General features: G+C 39.9%; 1 protein-coding gene across 1 annotated transcript in view; it reads left to right on the top strand.

Moving 5' to 3' along the window:
* Window positions 1-21,274, top strand: part of GLB1L3 (galactosidase beta 1 like 3) — a 183,124-nt gene that overhangs the window by 60,183 nt on the left and 101,667 nt on the right. The window contains exons 9-11 of the mRNA XM_007948732.2: window positions 4,481-4,573; window positions 6,036-6,117; window positions 7,012-7,076. Coding sequence (XP_007946923.2) covers window positions 4,481-4,573; window positions 6,036-6,117; window positions 7,012-7,076 — 240 coding nt within the window. The remainder of the gene's footprint in view (window positions 1-4,480; window positions 4,574-6,035; window positions 6,118-7,011; window positions 7,077-21,274) is intronic.

The following is a 21,274-nucleotide window of genomic DNA, read 5'->3' as shown; positions in this document are numbered from 1 at the left end:
CTGGAGGAAGTGCAGCCAAAAAGCTCCCTGGAAGCAAGAATGGCCAGACTTTGTCTCACCTATTTTGGTCATGTTGTCAGAAGGGACTATTCCCTGGCGAAGGATGTCATGCTTGGTAAGGAGGAGGGTTGATGAAAGAGATAAAGGCCTTCAACGAGATGGATTGACACAGTGGCTGTGACGATGGGCTGAGTATAGCAAGGATCGTGGAGCTGGTGCAGGATTAGGCGGTGTTTTGTTCTGCTGTGCATGGGGTCGCTATGAGTCGGAAATTAATCGATGGCCCTTAACAACAACAATAACATGGAAACAATTTTCAAGGGAGTAGTGTACCATGTGAGTTCTGGTGGCATAGTGCCTAAGGCATTTATTTGACTGCTGACCAGAGGGCTGGCAGTTCAAACCCACCAGCCACTCCTCAGAAGCAAGATTGGGCGATCTACTTCCATAGTGATACTGCCTTGGAAACCAAAGGAAGGGTTGCTGTGAGTCGGATCTGACTCGATGGCAGTGAGTTTGGGTTTTTTGGTTTAGTGTATGTTCTGCTTACCTAGTGCCTCTCTGACAAGAATATACCATAAATGGGATGGCCTTAACAAACAGGAGTTTATTCTCTTATAGTTGGAGGCTTTTAGTCCAAGTTCAAAGTGCCAGGCTCTAGGGCCTGGGTGAAAGCCCCTCAACTTTGGGGTCCAGCTCTGCCTCCTGGTCCCAGCCCACTGGAGCTAGAGGCTTTTCTTCATTCAGACAGCTGCTGGCTGCTGAGACTGAGAAACCCAAGGTTGACAAGTAAAAAGGTGCAGTCCTGATGTTACCAAACCACATGTCAAGCCATTAATTTAAGCCTATTGAAAGTCCCAAGGTCAGCAGAGCATGGCAGGCTGCTGAACAATGACACAGCTACATGCAGGGTTCAGGCGTGCCATACAACTAGAGACTCTCCCCACGGTTTCTCCTTATATATAGGAAGCAGACCACATCCCAAAGGCAGCTACTCAGCTACTTGTGTTAGATCCCACCATGGAGTTCATTACAAGTCTCATCATGGAGAACAACTACCACCAGCTGCCCAGCCACTCAACCAGGCCCAGCCAAGTTAGCATACAAATTTAACTACCACAGTGTACCATAGGAACTTTGGCTTATATGACACCAAGACCAAAAGAAGTAGATGGTGCCTGGCCACCACTGCCAACCACTTGGAAAGGGATCAAAATTGGGCATCCTGGATAGAGTGGGAGAAAAATGTACAGCAAAACTCAAAATCATAAAAAAAACAAAAGGAAAAAAAAAGAACAGGCTTACTGGTCTGATTTTGACTGGTGCAACCTCCAAGACTATGGGCCTAGTTACTCTTCAGGACTAAAATTGAAGTCACTCTCTTGGCTTTCAGCCAAACAACTGACAGGACTACAAGGTGAACAACTACACTAAGGAGGTGTACTGCTGAGAACAATTAACCATGGAAGATTAGAAAGGCAGCATTTGCATAGGGAAAAAGCTTAGAAGGCAGGAATGCATAGGTAAGAAGGACACAGGGAAAAGGTAACCACAGGGAGGAGGTGGGAAAGAGCTGTTACATTGTGGGGATTGCAATCAGTGTCATGAAACAAAATGTGTTATGAACTGTTGAATCAAAAACAAATTTGCTTTATAAACTTTCACCCAAATCACAATAAAACAAACAAAAATACAAAAGCGCAGGCCTTGATGTGGAAGGGAGGTTCAGTGCATGCTTTCCAGAGAAAGTACTTTTCAACAATCACCTGAAGCATGGTGGGCCTTATTAGGCAGGCAAGGGGCAATGGTCAGGAGACTCCAACATGGATGAAGACTAAGTGAAAAGAGAGAGAATGAGATTAAAGAACTAAAAGAAGCTTAGCTTGTCTGGAATGTGAGTGTGAAGTTTGAAAGAGGCATATCGAGAAACCAAAACTAAACCGAACTCACTGCCATCAAGTCGGATCAGACTCATAGCGATCCCTCCTTGGGTTTCTGAGGCAGTATCACTACAGAAGTAGATTGCCCAATCTTGCTTCCGAGGAGTGGCTGGTGGGTTTGAACTGCCAGCCTTCTGGTTAGCAGTCAAATAAATGCCTTATGCCTATATGCTACCACAGTGGTGTAAAGGAAAATGGGCTAAATCATGATAGTTTCTGTATGCAGGCTAAGGGGAATAGCATTTGCCTTAGGGGACAGTGGGAACCAAGGAATTGCTTTATGCTCTGGAGTAAAGAGTATTATGGAGTAAAGACAGCTTATTCTACCTGTTGGATTGATACGTACTTTACGGGGTATTTTTCTGCTGGAAAGGAGCCCTGCTGACAGTGGTGAAGTATACAGCTGCTCACTGAAAGGTCAAACCCACCAGTCACTCCATGGGAGAAAGATGTAGCAGTCTGCTTTCATAAAGATTACAGCCCTGGAACCCTATGGGGGCAGTTCTGTTCTGTCCTTTAGGGTCTCTGTGAGTCAGTTAAATTTGAGTTTGCTTTTTCCCGGGTTGGGGTTTGGAAATTTGTTGTAATTATCTAGGGGAGTGACAGTGGTGTTTGGACTAGGATAGTGACAGAGGAGAGGAAAGATTTGGAGATATTTGAAAGCTAGTTAGTTGGTACAATTGACAGGACTTGGTATTGTAATGTGGCAGTTGACTTAAGAAGGTGTGATAAGAGCTTTTGGACACTGAGATGCTACCTACTGGGTTGGAATAAAATAAAATGAGCATATTTTAATGGGTAAGATACTGGGATTATATTTGGATACATTGAATTTGAGGCACTTGGGAAGATCCATGAGTAGGTGACAAGGATGATATTACCTGCATAGGTTTGTGGTTCAGCAGGGAGATTTCTGTGTGTAAGATATCTTGTTATTTGGGAATCAACAAAATATAGATGGTGAGCACAGCTTTCGATTACTATCAGTGAATATACTGCTTAAGGAGGTAATAAAGAGACAGAAAGAGAACATTTTTTAAGAGATAGCTAGAGGAAGAATTGACAGAAGAAAATAAAGAACAGTGGCCTGAGAGGTAGGAAGAAAAGTAGGAGAGTGATGCTAAAGACAGTGAAGGAAAAGAGCTCAAAAAGTTAAGTGTAAGTAGATTTGAATGTGAAATGGTACTGAAAGATTAAGTTGAAAACAAAAGTGTGTTTATTTTAGTTTACTTTTTAAAATTTAGCACAACTATGTTAACATTGATTGTATTTAAATGGCATCATGGGATGGAAGTTTTATAAGAGTGGGCTGAGGAGTGATTTAGAAGTAACAAGAGTAGAGAGTGTGACTATAGAAAATTGATCATTTTCTAAAAGTTTGACACTTAAAATGGAGAGTGAAAGAGACTTGTAACTGAAGGGAAACATTCTTGGAATCAGATTTTTCTGTCTCTCTCCTTTCTCCCTTCTCTTTCTGTTTCTCTCCCTTCCTGCCAAACTCCTCTCTCTGTGAAGATTCGGAACAAGATTTTGTGATGATAGAAACCAGTCAATTCGAAGGAGAGAGTGAAGATAGAGAAGAGAGAGGGAAAAATCCAAAGAGCCAGGACCCTGAGGGGAGCAGGTGGAAGTAGGCACACAAATGGGGACACAACCTGACAAAAGGAGGGGCCTTCCTTCAGTTACAAAGTAATTGAAAGGAAGGTGAATAGGATGGGTTCCAGGTGGGTTTGCAGATTTGAGTTCTCATGTTTAAGTAGATAATCAGCAGTTTGTTCTCTAGTGCTGCTATAACAGACATACCACAAGTGGATGGTGTAACAAACATGAATGTATTATCTTACCACTTAGAAGGCCAAATTCAGAATGCCAACTCTAGGGGCTAAGTGAAAGTCCCTTAACCTTGGGCTTCAGTTCTGCCTTCTATTCCAGGCTCACTGGAATGGGAGGTGTCTCTTAACTCAGGCAGCTGCTGAGGCTGATGAACAGCAGGCAAAATGGCACAGTCCCAAGATCTGCAGGCAACATGGCAGGCCGCTGGTTCAAGTCCAGGAACTGGAGATGAAGACTCAGCCAAATGCAAAATCCAAATGTGACAAAAGCTAGAGACCTTTCTCAAAGCTTCCCATATATACTGGAAGCCACACCCAAAAGGCAACAAATTAGCTGCTCATAGCAGATTCCACCATGGAGTTGATTCTCATCGTGCAGAATAACTGCATCCAGCTGCTAAGCACTCAAAACCATGTTTGAAGCACATTGCACACTACCCTAACTACCACAATTAGTATGAGAAATAGAGGGAAAACTATGGAATTACTTATCTATGAAGTACAGGTTAGGTAGGACTTCTGCAGCAGTTTAAGTGCCCACAGGGACTTGGTGACTATAGGACCCTGACAAGAGAGATAGTGCAGAACTATAAGATAAATTCAATCAAAGGATACTCTAGAGGTGTTATTCTTAGTAACAGTTCTTGAGACCCCAGGCTTTTGCCACCAGTAGTCTCACTCTTAAATCCTCCTCTGCTTGTGTCTCAGTACCACTGGGGAGGTCCTATCATTGCTGTGCAGGTGGAGAATGAATATGGTTCATATAATAAGGACAAAGACTACATGCCATATGTTCAACAGGTAAGAAACCCTTGGCTTGCTTTGTCTATATATTTGTCTGTCTCATTCTTCAATCCATCTCTTTCCCAGTGTGAATCTTCTGAGTCTCTGCTGCTTGTTTGATACTGTTTTAGGCACTGTGGAATATGAGAATACATAAGATCAGGTTCAACGTCTTTATGAATTTATAATTTGCCAGGGAGATTGAGATGTACTTAAATAATTGTATTATGAGGCAAAACATGATATGAACAGATTATTGCTTTCTGTTCCCATCTCTATAACCTGCAATTCTCATTAAAGCAAATCTCCATCCATAGGAAATAACACTTCAAAAACTCAGTGATAATAGCTAGCACCTTACAGCTTTCTGGTTTCTAGTATTAATACACTTTTTTTTTCTTTTCTCTCTGCTTCTCCATGTGATGATTTCTCAGACCAGGCAAGAATTGCAGTCCTGCCTAGTATACTGTCTATTGAGTCTGGCCCCTCCCTTTTTTGACTCACTACTGGAAGTTGATGAGGTTTCACACTAACCTGGAATCCTTCCTTAGGTTGCTAAGCACATCATAGGCTCCATGTTTTTCCCTGAGATGGTTTCCCCACACTAGCCTCTGTCCTTGTCCACTGAGCTTCATCCACACAGAGGCCTCTGGGTGGGACAGCCTTGAAAGCAATGGCAAAGGCCATCAGTGGGGCAAGGAAGTAAGAGCATTGAAATGAGGGTAGAAGTATAGGGCTGGGCTACAGGTGTAGGTTGCTCCTATGATGAGAGTTGGCTTCTGGGACTGGACAAGGCCATAAATCATTTCCATCCCTGACTTTTCTCAAGAGCAGTGTAATCCCATCAATCAATGTTATTTAGCTAACGCTATTTTATTATTATTATTATTATTATTATTTTTAAAATTTACCACCATTTTCCATTCCTAGTACCAGATATGGATCAGTGAACATATAAGAAGTACAGGCAGATTCATCCTGCTCTCTGGTCATCTGTTGGCGTAATAAATATTACTTTAAAATTAGAAATTTCCTGACTGCCCCTGCAGCCATGATATGCTTCCCTGTTTCCTTTCTCAATGTCCAGGGGTGATTCAGGTTTTGTGACTTTTATCTCTAATCTTAGAACCTAATGTGTTCCCCAAGTCATCTTCTCACTTTCTCTTTGATTTAGATTCTCTTTCAAAGTGTCTACTGTTAACCTGGCAGCACAAAGAGCCCTGCTTAGTAGTGTGCTTTTCCCAGGACTGAGACCATGGGTATCTGAGCCCACACTCATTCAATAGGTTTTGCTGTTGACCATGGAAAACACCAGGATGGCTAATACAGAGACAGAGATTCTTCCTTTACTAAGTTACAGAGTGTCAGGTTTGGAGCTTAGACCCTGCCTGTCTGAATCCTGGTGACATTTATTTCCTAATTTCCTTTTTCTCATGGGAACAAGGAAAGGGACCTTCATTTTGTTCTGTTTTCCCCACAGGCCCTGCTGCAAAGAGGGATTGTCGAACTGCTCTTGACCTCAGATAATGAGAAAGACGTGCTTAAAGGCTACATCAAAGGAGGTACAAATTTAGAGTATCTTACGGAAAGCACTATGCCACCAGAGCTCCTGCTAAGGAAGAGCTGAGGCTCTAAACAACCCAATTTAAATCTTGAACAAGTCTCAAAGAGAACCAAGTTTATCTCTGATGCCCCTCTTTTCTGTGTACATTGAAATGGATCCCAGAGATTTAATATTATAATAGATGAAAACTCAAGGTCAAAGCTAAGAGTTCACTTGCTGACTCCTTCACTTTTACCTTGTGACTGTTGTCTTTAAACAGACTGTTATATCAGCTCTATCAGTTTAGAATCAGGGTCATCTCCAGCAACATCTAAGAATGACATGGAGAAAGAAAATAGGTGTTGTATAAGAAACTGAGCCCAGGCAAAGTCCTTGTCCTGAGATCCTATAATGTGAGACTCAGAGTGGACATGTGGTAGATCCTGGAGGATAAAGTAGTGGGACAATTCATTATAGAGGGATGATATTGATTTTATGAGCAGGTAGATGGTTCCAGGGATCTGTCAGGTAATCATTAGCTCAAGATTAGCTTGCTTCTATATACTCTTCTTCTATCCTCCCTTTTGGTAGCTCTTCTCTGTTATTTAAGAGATACTAAGAGAGGGAGCATGGTGCATTGGAAAGTGTGCTGAAGCTGGGGTCAAGAAGCCTGTGCTTATTTTCTAGTTCTTATCAATTTGTGGAACTTTGGGCTGTTCCACTTCTCTGGGTAATGTGGCTAACTTTAACCACCTGTCTTATCCTTCTTACCTCCTGGTGTCCTTGCAAAAGCCCCTGTACACTGCAACATGGGGTGCACCTTTACTATCAAGCGTGCCTTCCCTTCTGATGCACCCCTCCCCCCCCTTTCCCTGCTGACACATGTAACACTGCCTCTTTTTTCTCTTTACAGTATTGGCCACCATCAATATGAAGACATTTAGCAGTGATGCTTTTAGTCTACTTAATAAAGTGCAGGTGAGGACATCTTAGAAATGAAGAGCTTTTGTTCCTTCACCTGCTGTGACCTCCTTAGCCTATGCAATTGGTGTTCAGTGAAAGGCTAGACTTTTTTCCCTTGAGCCTCAGCAGAGTCCCAGAGTAATTTCAGAGTTTATACCTTCTGGCGTGAGGAGTTGAGGGGGGGGAATCCCTGCTTTTCTCACCTTTGTTAATGGGTCACCTCAGATAGACATGACCTCTCCTTTGGCCTAGATCATCTGTCTAATGAAGAAAACGGTAGAGGTGATGAGAGGGAAAACCTTGCTATGGTGCCATAGGAGATGGTGTTCTCTTCCCTCTATGAAGGCAGAGCTCAATCATGGACTCTGTGTGCTGCTTAAAGAGGACTCAGGTCTAGTTTTTGTGGGGTCAGCCTATTTTAGCCAGTTTGTGCAAATTATGGAAATGAATGAGTATTGTACCTTGATTTCTTTAACAAACATTTGTTGTACAGCTCCTAGTTTCCTCTCCATGACAGTGACAAAGATAGACAAATACATGTCCATGAACAAAACAATATTCATGCCCTCAGGATTATATTCTTTATCCACAGAACACTTATATCGACTCTTAACATGTGATGATGCTTTCTGCTTTCACATCCCTGGTTTCCTGTGTGCTAGCAGCCTATGGTGGCCTGATCTATGTCTTCATTTCCACCCGTAGTCCACACTTCACTTCTTACTCCCTCACCAGGGACTTCCTGCAGTCCCTGCATTTTCTGCTTTGCTCAGCACTCTCTCCAATGCTATCTCTTCAGCCTGACACCCTACTTTGCAGGTTATAGTGAGAAACCTGGTGCATATTGTCTCCTTTCCTAACTCCTTTCTACATGGCTTATAACCTACCAAAAAGAAGGGGTTCTGCAGAGATGGGTCCACGGGTACCTCTAGCTTTAAATGACTTAACTGAATTTTTTTTTTTTTAAACTTTGTTTCTTTTTCTCTTGTCAGTTTTTGAAACAACTTTATTGAAATATAATTCATATATTAGATTCATCCATTGTAACTGTACCATTCAGTGATTTTAGTAAATATATAGAGTTATGCAGTGATCACGACAATCCACAATGTTTCTTTGTCTCTAAGGTGTGTCTCTTGTAGACAGCTTATTGATCAGCTATGTTTTCTTATCCAGTTTGCAACTCTTCATCTCTTGAGTGGTGCATTTAATCCATTCACATTCAGTGTAATTATCGACAAGTATGAAATGTTGGTGTCATTTTGTTAAGTTGCTAATTTCTTTGTTCCATATAATTTTCTGTGTTGAGCTCGTTTTGTTTATGAATCATGTTATCACTTCCTTCATTGCTATTGTTTCAATGTTTGCTAAATATTTGTGGTGGTCCTTTTTTTATTTTAATGTGAAGGTTTATCATTTTTCTTTGAGGTTACTCTGTGATTTATGATTTTCTTTCCAAGTTTAGAACAACAGTTCATTCTATCTTGCACTTGTCTTGACTTCACTACCATTTAAAAGTTCTGTAACTACACAGTTTTTTCCCTTTTTGGTTTGTAGTTGTCCTCATTTGTCAATTGATGTCTCTAGTTCCCTGTTTACAATCTTGTAGGCTTATTTACTTTGGATACTTCCATAACTGGGTTGGTTTCTGGGTTATGTCATCATGTCTGTTGATGGTTGGTTGTTGTTTGCTGTTGTTGGTTCTCTGTCCAAAAGACTCCCTTTAGCAAAAGACTCTCTTGTAAGGTTGGTCTGGTTTTAACAAATTCCCTTAATTTCTGCTTATCTGGAAATATCCTAACTTCACCATCATATTGTGAGACAGTTTTTCTAGGTATATAATTCTTGGTTGGAAATTTTTCTCTTTCAGGATTTTATGTATACTATCCTGTTGTCTTCTGGCCTGCATGATTTCTGGCAAGAAATCCGAGCTTAGTCTTACTGGCTTCCCATCGTAGGTAATTTTTGTTTTTCCCATGCTGCTCTCAGGATTCTTTCTTTGCCTATGCTTTTGGTGAGTTTGATGATGACATATCTTGGTGATTTTCTATTGGGGTCTATCCTGTTTGGGGTTCGTTGGACTTCCAGAATGGATATATTCTCATCTATTATCATGCCAGGGAAATTCTCTTCCAACAAATCTTCAACAATTTTCTCTGTGGTTTTATTTGTCTCTTCCTGTTCTTGAATTCTGATTACACATAGGTTATTCCTTTTGATGGTATCTCATGTGAACCTTAGGCTTTCTTCATTTTGTTTTGATCTTTTTTCTGATTGACCCCTTTCCGAAATAGTATTGAGGTATTTGTGGTCAGTCTCACTAATTCTGTCTTCCATCGATTCAATTCTACTCCTCTGCCTGTTCACATTGAACAGTTATCTATTTCTGGAAATTTAGTATTAATCTTCTGGATTTCTATTTGTAGATTTAATATCAATTCTAATTTTTCATTTATTTTGTCATTTTGCTCTTATATTGTCTTTTGAAGTTGTTCTAGGGTTTTGTCTGTGTTTTCCTCATTTTGGTCAGTTTTTTCCTTGATCTGTCTCTCAATCCGTTGAAGGTACCTAAATATAATTCTTTTGAATTCCTTATCAGGGAGTTCCAATGTTGCTTCTTCCTCAGGGATGTGTTCTGGGTCTATATCCTGGTCCCTTGTTTCTCCTGCTTTATCTTGCCTCTTTGTGTAGACTGTGATGCTCTGTTGTCTTCAAGACATTGTGAGGTTTTTGTGTTTATATTTACTTGGTGATTGTATGTTGGAGTGACTTGCACAGGATTTTCATTTTCTTTGTTTTGTTTCAACGTTATCTAAGTTAGCAGGGTACTGTGCTCCTCTATTCGCTAGTTGTCAGCACTTATGCACTCACCACCTGTCTCCTTTCCCGTTGTAAGCCTCCTGTATGTCCCTGCTGTCCTTGGCAAACAGAGCCTATTTTTAGGTCTCTGAAATCTGAATGATAATGCTGTTGCCTTAAATATCCAAAATGGCCACAGCTTGTGTACATTCCAAATGGCTGTGCCCTTGGTCACATTAAATATCAAAAATAGCCACCACTTCTAAACATTCCAAATGGCTGCCCCCTCAGTCACTTTAAATATCCAAATGGCCGCTGCTTATAAACAATCAAAATGGCTGTGCCCTTTGGACAGCCAAAAGTCCACAGCTCAGGTTGTCTCCCTCCTTGCTGTTTCCCTTTCTAGTCATAGGCCATCAGTGCAGTCATCCCTGCAGCCTTTGGTGACCAGGGCTGATCTTTAAGTCAATTCTTAGGTCCCAGCTCTACTTGGATATCTTCAGGCTGTTGGTGCTGTCAGAGTAGCTGACAGTCTGCAGCTCTGTCCGTCTCTGTACTCACTGTTTTCATTCAGATTTTTCCACTAGTTGGTGCCTAATCCACTTCTGTATAGTTCGTTTTAAAGCTCAGGGCTCCAGGATCATCTTCCGTATCTCTGTCAATTGGTTTCTCTTTTCTTTGTTGAAAAGGATCTGTGTAGCTTGTCTGCCTATTCTGCCATCTTACTGGAAGTCCCCAATCCAAGATGTTTCATCATGTCTGTTTATAGTTAACCCCTACTCCTGCCCCCAGCACCAGGCAACCACTGATTTGCTTTCTGTCTCTATACATTTGCCTTTTCTAGACATTTCATATAATTGAAACATGCAATCTTTTGCACCTGGCTTCTTTCACTAAGCATAATGTTTCTGTAGTTCATCCATGTTGTAGCATGTTAATTCCTTTTAATAGCTGAGAAGTATTCCATTGTATGGATATACCAAATTTATCAAATTTTGTTATTTTGATGTATAAAACCAAACCCACTGCCACTGAGTTGATTCTGACTCATAACAACACTATATGACAGAGTAGAACTGCCCAATAGAGTTTCCAGGGCTGTATATCTTTACGGAAACAGACTGCTTCATTTTTCTCCTGCGTGAGGTTGGTGGGTTCAAACCACTGACGGTTTGGTTATCAGTCAAATGCTTTAATCACTGCAACACCAGAGTTCCTTGTCTATCTGAAGTCATAGCCAAATTCAAAGATTAAGTATATTTTTCCATGTATTTTCTTCTTAGTATATTAAGATGACTAACATGATTTTTGAATGTTGAACTCATCTTGCATTCCTGGGATGAATTCCACTTTATTGTGATGGATTATCCTTGTGAGGAAATGAGTCAACTTACAGAAAGCAATTTGGTATTTGTCCTTGGTTCCTGAGAGTTGATCTTTGGAATCTCCTGAGTAATTGAGGTAGATTTTGTTATCTAGGCCTAAAGACTGTGCTAATGAAGGGGGGTTGGCCAAGCCAGAAGGATTACCTCATGGCCTGATATCAACTGACCTCAGGCAGGGGCAGGATCATGATTCAATCATGCATATACAATGAGGTCCCTATCATATATATGTAATGAGGCCCTGATTGTGCTTATGCAATGAAGCCAATAAAGACTCTGGCCGTGGAAGCTCCAGGAGCTACCTGTTTGGTGAAAGACATCAATGTACATGAGAGGGTAGTATATCCTTTTTGGGACATGTAGGTCTGTGTTGGGAACCTTCCAAGACCTTGCCCCATGTGTTTCTTTTACTAATCATGATTAATATCCTTTTGTTATGATAAATCTATAATTGTAATATAGCATGTTTTTGAGTTCTATGAGTTGTTCCAGTGAATTGTTGAACCCAACGGAGCAGTGGGAGCTAGCAGGTAAAAGTGAGTGAGTCCACAGTAAGCCCCTAAACTTGCAGCTGGCATCCCGAAGGGGTAATGAGAAAACCTTGAATTTGCAGCCAATAGGTCAGAAATAAGGATGTTATGTGGATTCCCAAGCTTGTGGCTGGTATCTCTATATTTGGCAATCTGAGGGATGGTATCTTTGTAATTTGTGAAAGCCTAGCTCCAAGTAGCTAGAATCAGAGAGAGAACATGCCATGACAGAGGTGACTGGTGTCATAAATGATTGAGAACTGGGAAAGGGGGATTTGATTAATCATATTTTGGGGATTAGATTTATGTCACTTTTTATCTACAAAATCCTTTTATATATTGCTGCATCAATTTTGTTCATATGTTGTTGAGAATTTTCATTTCTGTATTCACGAGAAATATTGCTATTTGCTTTTCTTGAAATGCCTTTGGTTTTGGAATTAGGGTATTACTAGCCTCATAAAATGAGTTTGAAAATATTCTTTTGTTTTCTACTTTTTGGATGAGATTGTACAGAATTGTTGTTATTTCCTACTTAAATGTTTGGTAGAATTAACCACTGACATAATCTAGACCTGAAACTTTGTTTTTCAGAAATTTTAAACTAGAAATTTAATTTCTCTAATAGATATAGGACACTTCAGGCTGTTTCTTCTTGAATGAGCTTTAGTAGTTTGTGTCTTTCAAGGAATTATTTATTCCATTCTATTTTACTTAAGTTTTTAAATTCATGAGCATAGATTTCTAGTATTCCCTTGTTATCCTTTTGATGTTTCTGTTATCAGTAGTGATGTCCTCTCTTATTTCTGACATTAAAAATTTATGTCTTAAACATCTGACAGGATCAGATGGTGGTCAGTGAACTGGAGTATACTCTAGACCAAAGATAGATTCAACGGAGGCTAATTTTGCACAGATAGCAGTGATACAATATACCTGCAATTCTTACAGAAACAACAGAAGACAGACTTAGAGTAATTCCTCAAGGACACCGAGAAACTGTGGGAGAGAGATCTAATGGATCTACCATCTCAGGACCATAGTACTGGGGGACACCAGACTCAATTGGTGCAACAAAATACATAAAAGTCTTGTTCCTCATTCTACATTGGTGGTAGCGACTGGGGTCTTAAAAGCTTTCAGGCGGCCATCTAAGATACAGCTAATGGTCTCCTATCATTGGAAGCAAAGAAGAGTGCAGGAAAAACAAAACAAAACAAAACAAGGGCATGTGGAAGCAATCATCCCTAAGACACAATGGCCCTCGAGACCAGAAGAACTAGATGGTACCCGGCTACCAATGCCAACCACGCAGAAAAGGAGCAAAACTGGAGATCCTGGATAGAGTGGGAGGAAAAATGTGGAACAAAATCCAAAAGCTCAATAATGACCAGAATTATTAGTCAGATGGAGTCTGGTGAGACCCCCAATACTGTGGCCCTGCAATACATTCTGGGCCTGGAATAAAACTTACCCCCTGGGGCTGGCTCTCAGCCCAATAGTAAAAAAGAAGTACATGCAGACCACTCAATCTAGGGTGATACACCCACATGCTCTATGGAAATTCATCCCTTGGAGCAATCAAGCATGGGACACCAGAGGGACAACATTTGCACAAGGAAATGCAGGACACATAAGAGTGCATAGCTATGAGGAGCACATGGGGAGGGGAGTTACTGGGCAGGCAGGAGAAGAGACTGGGTTAGGGTTGAGGATGGTAAATGGGGAGTGAAACTAAATGTACACATAATGCTGAATGTAAAACAAACTCTGCTGTGTAAACTTGCACCTAAAGCAAATAAATAATAATAATAAATTGTGTCTTCTTTCTTTTTATCTTGGTCAGTATGGCAAGAGCTTTATCAGTTTTGTCAGTCTTTCTAGAGGAAGATTTTGGCTTGACATTTTTTCTTTTTTTTTCTGTTTTACTTTCATTTATTTTTCCTCTGAGATTTGTTATTTTCTTCCTTCTATTTGCTTTAGTTTGAATTTGCACTTCTTTCTCTATTTTTTTAATTGTACCTAGTGGAATCTTAGGTTAATGATTTAAAACCTTCCTTCTTTTCTAATGTAAGCATTTGCTGCTATAAATTTTCCCTGTGTGAATTGCTTTTGTTGCATCCTCCAATTTTGATATATTGCATTTTAATTTCCATTGAGTTTGAAATATTTTAAAATTTCCCTTAAGACTTATTCTTTGTCTCGTATATCAGAAGTGTGTTGTTTAATTCCTGAATTTTTGAGGATTTGCCAGATTTTATTCTGCTGTTAATTTCTAGTTTAATACTATTAAGGTCAAAAGATGTATTTTATATGATTTCTATTCTTTTACATTTTTAAGTTTCCTTTTATGGCCCATAATATGATCATTCTTGGTCTTGTATCACTTGATAAATTTCTGTTAGGTTATGTTGATCAATCCTGTTGTTCATTTAATCTAGATGCTTACTGATATTCTGTGTACTTACTCTATCAATTATTAATAAAGAATTATTGACATCTCTAAATATAATTATGCATTTGTTTATCCTTTCAGTTTTATTGATTCTGTTCGTTATTTCTTGATGCATTCTGAAGGTCTGTTTTTAGGTGCATACATATTTAAGATTGTTTTATTTCCTTGGAGAGTGACCCCTTTACCATTATATAATGCCCCTCTCCTTGCTCAGAAGTCTGCTTTGTCTGATATAAATATAGTTGCTACTTTCTTTTGGTTAATTTTTGTATGGTATATCTTTCTCCATTTCTACTTTTTACCTATCTGAAAGTCTTTTCATTTAAAGTAGATTTCTTGTAGGCAGCATATACATTGCTTTTCCTATTCTCATCCTTTTTTTTTTTTTTCTCTTGATTTTTTATTTTGGTTACTTTCTATTCTCTTGTTTATAAATTCATTGATTCATTCCTTGGGTCTGTAGAGTCTACTGATGAACTCACTGAAGGAATTCTTCATTTCTACTATGGTGGTTTCATTTAAATTTTTTTTCCCCCTAGAATTTCCTTTTGATTCTTTCATAATAGTTTCTATCTCTGTGCTAAAATTACCCATCTGGTCTTTCATGCTACCAAAGTCTGTCTACCATTAATGTGTTACTAAATTTTTTTTAAATTTCCTGTCTGATCATTACAACTTCTGTGCCATATCTATTTTTGATGATTGCTTTGTTTGTTGCTTCCAAGTTTTTTTTTTTTTTTTACCTTTTTGTATATTTCATAATTTTGTTTTTTTATTGAAAGCTGGACGTTTTGTGTAGGATATGATATTGGAAATGGACATGCTTTTCTTTCTACTAGGCCTTTAATGTGGGATTTTGTTTGTTAATCTTATCAGGAGTTGGGCTGAATTTGAGCTTTTGTTGTTACTGTGGTGATACTCAGTGAACCACATACTTCAATTCTTCCAAGAAAAACCCCCAAACTCACTGCCATCAAGTTGATTCTGAGTCATAGTGACCTTCTTTGGGTTTCCAAGGTGGTAAATCTTTACAGAAGTAAATTGCCCAGTCTTCCTTCCTAGGAGAGGCTGGTGGGTTTGAACCACCAACCTTCTGGTTAGCAATCAAATGCCATAAGTGTGGAATTAAAAATGTAAATACGAAATTAGAAATGTAATATTTAATATAGTTTTGCAATAAAAGGCCACTATTAAGGCCAGCAAAAGGGCGGGCCCCAGTTCCAGGAACAGGGGCAAGGCAAGGATGACTAAGCCCTGAACTCAACCATACCACGTAATTGGAGAATTCAAACTTAAACTTACCAATCAGCTGTACTCTCTCTCTCTGACCACCCCCTTGTGGTTTTGCCTTTAAATACTGTGTAACTTTGTTGCTGGCTGCTCAACTCCTCTGCCCCTGCGTGGGATATGAGTCGGGCCCCAGCGCGCTGGTACCTCGAATAAACTCCTCCTGCTTTTGCATCAAGAGACGTCTTTCGTGAGTGATTTTGGGTGGCGTTATCCCTTGGGTTGGGGGAGCCCTGGTGAAGGGGAACCCAACATAAGTACTATGCCACCAGAGCTCCTTCAAAGTCTTCCAGGAATATTTTATGTCTAGGGTGAGGACTTATTTGGCAAAAGTTATTTTCTCTGTGTCTGTACTTCCTTTTGCTTTGGGTATTCACTTTGCATTTTGCTCCAGAGAGAATCTGTCTCTTACTGCTGTCTCAGCTACATCCCACATATGACTCTACACTGGTTAGCCTGAAGGTGAGGGACCAAAGGCATTCTTTGATATTCTGATTAAGTCTTTCTCTTAGCAGACTAAGACTTAGGGACTAAGGAGTGTGGCCTTTGTAAATGCTTCTACTTCTCTTCCCAGATGCAAGCAATCTCCTAAGGGGATGGCTTTCCTTGCTTTTCCCACTGCAAATTAAGGCTTTTGTTTACTGGAGAAGGTAGGGGAGATGGAGAAGACTCCACAATGGCTACTGTGCTTCTCTCCTAGCCAGCACTGGAAGGGAAGCTTACTTAGCATTCCTACCAATCTTCTCTATAAGAGCCTGGAGGATGCAAACACTCCTATATCTGCAGACAAGGAGACTTCACACTTTCTTGCTAGCCCCCATATAGACTTCAGCAATTCTTTAGCACTTTCTATTTGTATCTTCTTCTTGGCTGTAAGAAGTCTTGGTAGCCTAGTGGTTTTGTACTTGACTACTAAACAAAAAGTCAGTGGTTCAAACCAAATAGCCACTCCTGGGAAGAAAGATGTGGCAATGCGCTTTCATAAAGATTACAGCTTTAGAAACCCTAGGGACAGTTCTACTTTGTCCTGTAGTGCCACTATGAATCAGAATGGACTCAAGGGCAATGAGCTCTTGACTGTAGCCCTGGATAAGCAAATGCTTAAGTCCTGTTTCTCCAGATAGGTCTCAAGATTTTGTGGCATTTGATGGCTCTCTGATCTTAGTTCTCTGATGTGTTCAAGAAAAGCCATTAACAGTCTTCCTAGCTTTTACCCTGTTTTAAGGATGGGGTTTATGTTGTTTTCAGCTCTCTACATGTCTGAATTGAAAAGCACAAGGCTCTTTATTTCCCTCTCAGCTAATTTTGTGTTTTCAGTTTTTTCTAGGAAGTTACCCATTTTGCCTAAATTTTTAAATATAGTGGAATAAAATTTTGTGTAATATTATCTGTCCTTTTGATGACTGCATGATTTTTGGTGATACTTCCTTTTACATTTCTGATATTTTAAGTTTATTTTTCTTTCCTTTTTTTAAATCAGTCTCATCAGAAATATAATCCTTTTCAAATTTTTTTTAAGTTTGTCTATTTCATATTAATTTAAATTTCTTATACTCTGCTCTTGGGTTCATATTGTACTCATTTTTTTTGCGTATTTTCCTGTGTTCTCTGCTTTCTTGAGATGGATAATTAGCTCCTGAGTTTTATTAGTTTGTTTGTTCTAATACACACATTTACGTGTATACATTTCTCATTAACTGTAGCCCATGAGTATATTTTTTATTTATTTAATTTTAATTTTTTTTTTAATTGTGATTGGTGTGCACCTTTACAAAGAAGATTCGTTTTACTCTCAAGAGTTCATGCACATTTGATTTCATGGCCCCAGTTACAATCCCCAACCATAAAAAACTCTCCTCCCCTCCTCTCCCTGTGACCACCCCTTCCCTGTGCCCTTCATATCTATGCATTCCTGTATGTCCAACTTTCTCTATGTGAATGCTGCCCCTCTGATATCTCATGACTGATTGATCCAAGGGGTGCATCTCCCTAGGGTAGGTGGGCACATCTCTCTGGGGTAGGTGTTCTGTTTGTAGCTCTTACTGTTGGGCTGAGAGCCAATCCATGGAAGTGAGTCCATTTTCAGGCCAGAAGGATAATCCCAGGCCATAGCCTTGGACATTCCGCCAATCTGTATCTGACCAGTAATTCTGGTAATGTTTATGTTTTTGAATTTTGTTCCACATTTTTCCTCCCACTCTATCCAGGATCTATAATTTTAATCCCTTTCTGAGTGCTTGGCATTGGTAGTCAGGTATCATCTAGTCCTTGTGGTCTCAGGATCATGAAGGCTCAGGTCCTCATGGTCCATCATATCTTTGGACTGTTTCCAAATGACTGATTTTCTTCACTCTTCTTTGTTCCAGACAAGAGGAGGCCAATAGCTGCATCTTACGTGCCAGTTGAAAGCTTTTAAGACCCCAGTTGCTACCTACCAAAGAAGGTTATAAAACAAGATTTTTATGTACTATGTTTTGCCAGTTGAGTACAATGTCCCCCAAGACTCTGGTCCCAAGTCCGCAGGCCCAGTGACTCTCTCCCTCAAGGTGTTTTGTTGTCTCTGAGAAGCTACTCCAACCCTCTCTTCTGTTGTTTCTGTAATGTATGTGGCTGATTTTGTAGCACACGTGCATATGTAAGATTATCTTGAACCAAATCTATCCATGATTTTGGGTATATTCCTGTTTGCCTACCTCAATCTGATCTTCTCACCTGTCTATGCATTAATCCATAGCCTGGTGTTTGGCACTAGTGATGATGCAGTATTGTGCATGTAATAATATGTGCTCCTGTTGTCTATATCTTTTTGCATGTTTCAGTGTCTTTCCTTTCCCCAACGTCATCATGCTGGTCACAGACTCTTTCCATACCATCCTTCCTTTCACTCAAATCAACATGTGACCCCCAACAAGTCCGAAATTTTCCTTCCCCTTCCCTCCCATCCCCAGTAAGCAACTGGCAAAGGGGCAAGTAGGCCGCATCTTCTGACCTCCTCTAACCCCACAAGAGGAAGACAATATCACCATCAGTAGCCCAAGGCCTATTCCTGTGAGGCCAGACATGCTGCCTCCCTCCTGCCCTTTCAGCAACCCTGACACAAACTCTTCTTCCTGCAGCACCCACCACCTCTCTGCTGGGTTCGATAATTCGCTGCAGTAGCGACACAGAAATCACAGATTTTATTAGGGAAGCAACAGGCTACAATTCAAGTTCAGAAATGCACTCAGTCTCTCACAACCAGCCACCTCACTTAGCAGCCAGCAGTCTATCTCTCAGTAGTGCATGTTTCTCGTGTCTGTCTCTCAGCACGTGTCTCTTGCATCTCTCTCAGCAAGTGCATGTCTCTCAGGATTGTGTTTCTCTCACCAGCACATCTTTCTCAACCAACAGTCAGAGGGACTTCTTCTGCCTCTAGGAAGGCTTCTTTTGAGCCTGGCAGAGTGGCCAAACTAACCAATCCCTACATAAGAATTCTATACACCTGAGAGAGAGAAAGAACTTCCCAGAAGATTGCTTACTGTCACATGCAACAGAAATAAATACCCCAGGTGGATAATTTTAACAATCAGGAGCTACCCAGTTGCTCATGGCAAATTCCGCCTTGGAGTTTACAAAGACTTATAGCTAGAAAAGCCACACTATGTAATTTACTACATCACAGCAGCAAAATAAATTTCCTTCCCTGTGTAAACCTTTCCTTGACTTTTTACAATAATGGACTCATACAATATTTGTCCTTTTGTTATTGACTTATTTCACTCAGCATAATGTCCTCCAAATTCATCCACCTTGTAAGGTGATTCATGGATTCTTCATTATTCTTGAATGTTGCATAGTATGCCATTGTGTGAATGTACCATAGTTTGGTTATCCATTCATCTATTGATGGGCATTTAGGCTGTTTCCATCTCTTTGCTATAGTGAATTGTGCTGTGATGAACATGGATGTGCATATATCTATTCATGTCCTGTCTTTCACCTCTTTAGGATCTATCCATAGTAATGAAATTGCTGGATCAAATGGTATTTCTATTTTCAGGTTTTTTTTTTTTTTTTTTCAAGGAAATGCCATACCATTTTACACAGTGGCCATACTATTTTATAGTCCCACCAGCAGTGTATGAGAGTTCCAGTCTCTCCACAGCCTCACCAGCATTTGTTATTTTCTGTGTAGTTGAACTTTGCTTTTATTGCTGGGGTGAGAGGATATCTCATTGTTGTTTTGATTTGTATCTCTCTAATGGCTAATGGGGAGCTCTGGTAGCATAGTGCCTAAGGCACTTGATTGCTAACCAGAAGGCTGGTGGTTCAAACCCACCAGCCACTCCTCAGAAGGAAGGTTGGGCAATCTACTTCTGTAGTGATACCACCTCAGAAACCAAAGGAGGGTTGCTGCGAGTTGGGTCCGACTCCTTGGCACATAACAACAACAACAATGGTTAATGATCACGAGCATTTCCTCATGTGTTTTTGGCCACCTATGTGTCTTTAGTGAAGTATCTGTTCATGTCCTTGACCTATTTCTGAATTGGATTTTTTGTCTTTTTGGCATTGAGGTGTTGAAGTTTTCTATACATTTTAGAAATAAGTCCTTTGTCAGGTATGTCAAAACCAAATATTTTTTCCCAGTCTGCAGGTTCTCTTTTTACCTTTTAGGAGAAGTCTTTTGATGCCCATACGAATTTACTTTTTAAAAGGTTCCAGTCATCTAGTTTATCTTCCACTGCTTGTGCGTTTTGGGTTATGCTTAATAGTCTATTTATACCATTGATTAGGGCCCCTAGATTTGCCTCTATTTTATCTTTGATGAACTTTATGGTTTTGGGTTTTACATTTAAGTCTTTTATCCAGCTTGAGTTAGTGTTTGTGTATGAGGTGAGGTATGAGTTTTGTTTCATTTTTCTGCAAGTGGATATCCAGTTTTTCCAACACCATTTGTTAAAGAGGCTATCTCTCCCCCATTTAATGGGTTTTGGCCCTTTGTCAAAGATCAGCTGTCCATAGGTGGATGGGTCTATTTCTGGGTTTTTAATTCTGTTCCATTGGTTTATTTGTCTATCATTGCATCAATACCATGCTGTTTTGACTACTGTGGCTGTATAGTAGGTTTTATGATTAGTGAGTGTGAGACCTCCTCCTTTGTTTTTCTTCTTCAGCAGTGCTTTGCTTATCTGAGGTCTCTTTCCTTTCCATATGAAATTAGTGTTTGGCTTTTCCATGTCCTTAAAGAATGTTGATGGAATCTGGATCAGCATTTCATTGAATATATAGATTGCTTTGAGTAGTATTGACATTTTCACAATGCTCAGTCTTCCTATCCATGAGCAGTACACATTCTTCCATTTATGTAGATTCCTTGTACAGTGTTGTAGTAGTGTTTTTGCTTGTAGTTTTTCTTTTCTTTTTTTTTTGTATACATACATATTTTGTGCTCCTGATAAGATTTATTCCCAAGCACTTTATCTTTTTGGTAGGTATTGTAAATAGCATTGTTTTCCTTATTTCATTTTCAAAGGTCTCTTTGTTGATGTAAAGGAATCCAACTGATTTTTATATGTTGACCTAGTATCCTGCCACTTTGCTGAAATTTCTATTGTTGTTATTGTTGTTGTTAAGTGCCGTCGAGTTGTTTCCGACTCAGCGACCCCATGCACAGCAGAACAAAACACTGCCCGATCCCGCGCCAGCCCCACAATCCCTGCTATACTTGATCCCATCATCGCAGCCACCGTATCAATCCATCTCGTTGAAGGCCTC

Source organism: Orycteropus afer, unplaced genomic scaffold, assembly GCF_000298275.1.
Source record: "Orycteropus afer afer isolate SDZICR_OR568_19922 unplaced genomic scaffold, OryAfe1.0 scaffold00221, whole genome shotgun sequence".
NCBI classification, from domain to species: domain Eukaryota; kingdom Metazoa; phylum Chordata; class Mammalia; order Tubulidentata; family Orycteropodidae; genus Orycteropus; species Orycteropus afer.
Note: the sequence above shows the minus strand (reverse complement) of the source record. Positions and strands in the feature narration are given on the sequence as shown.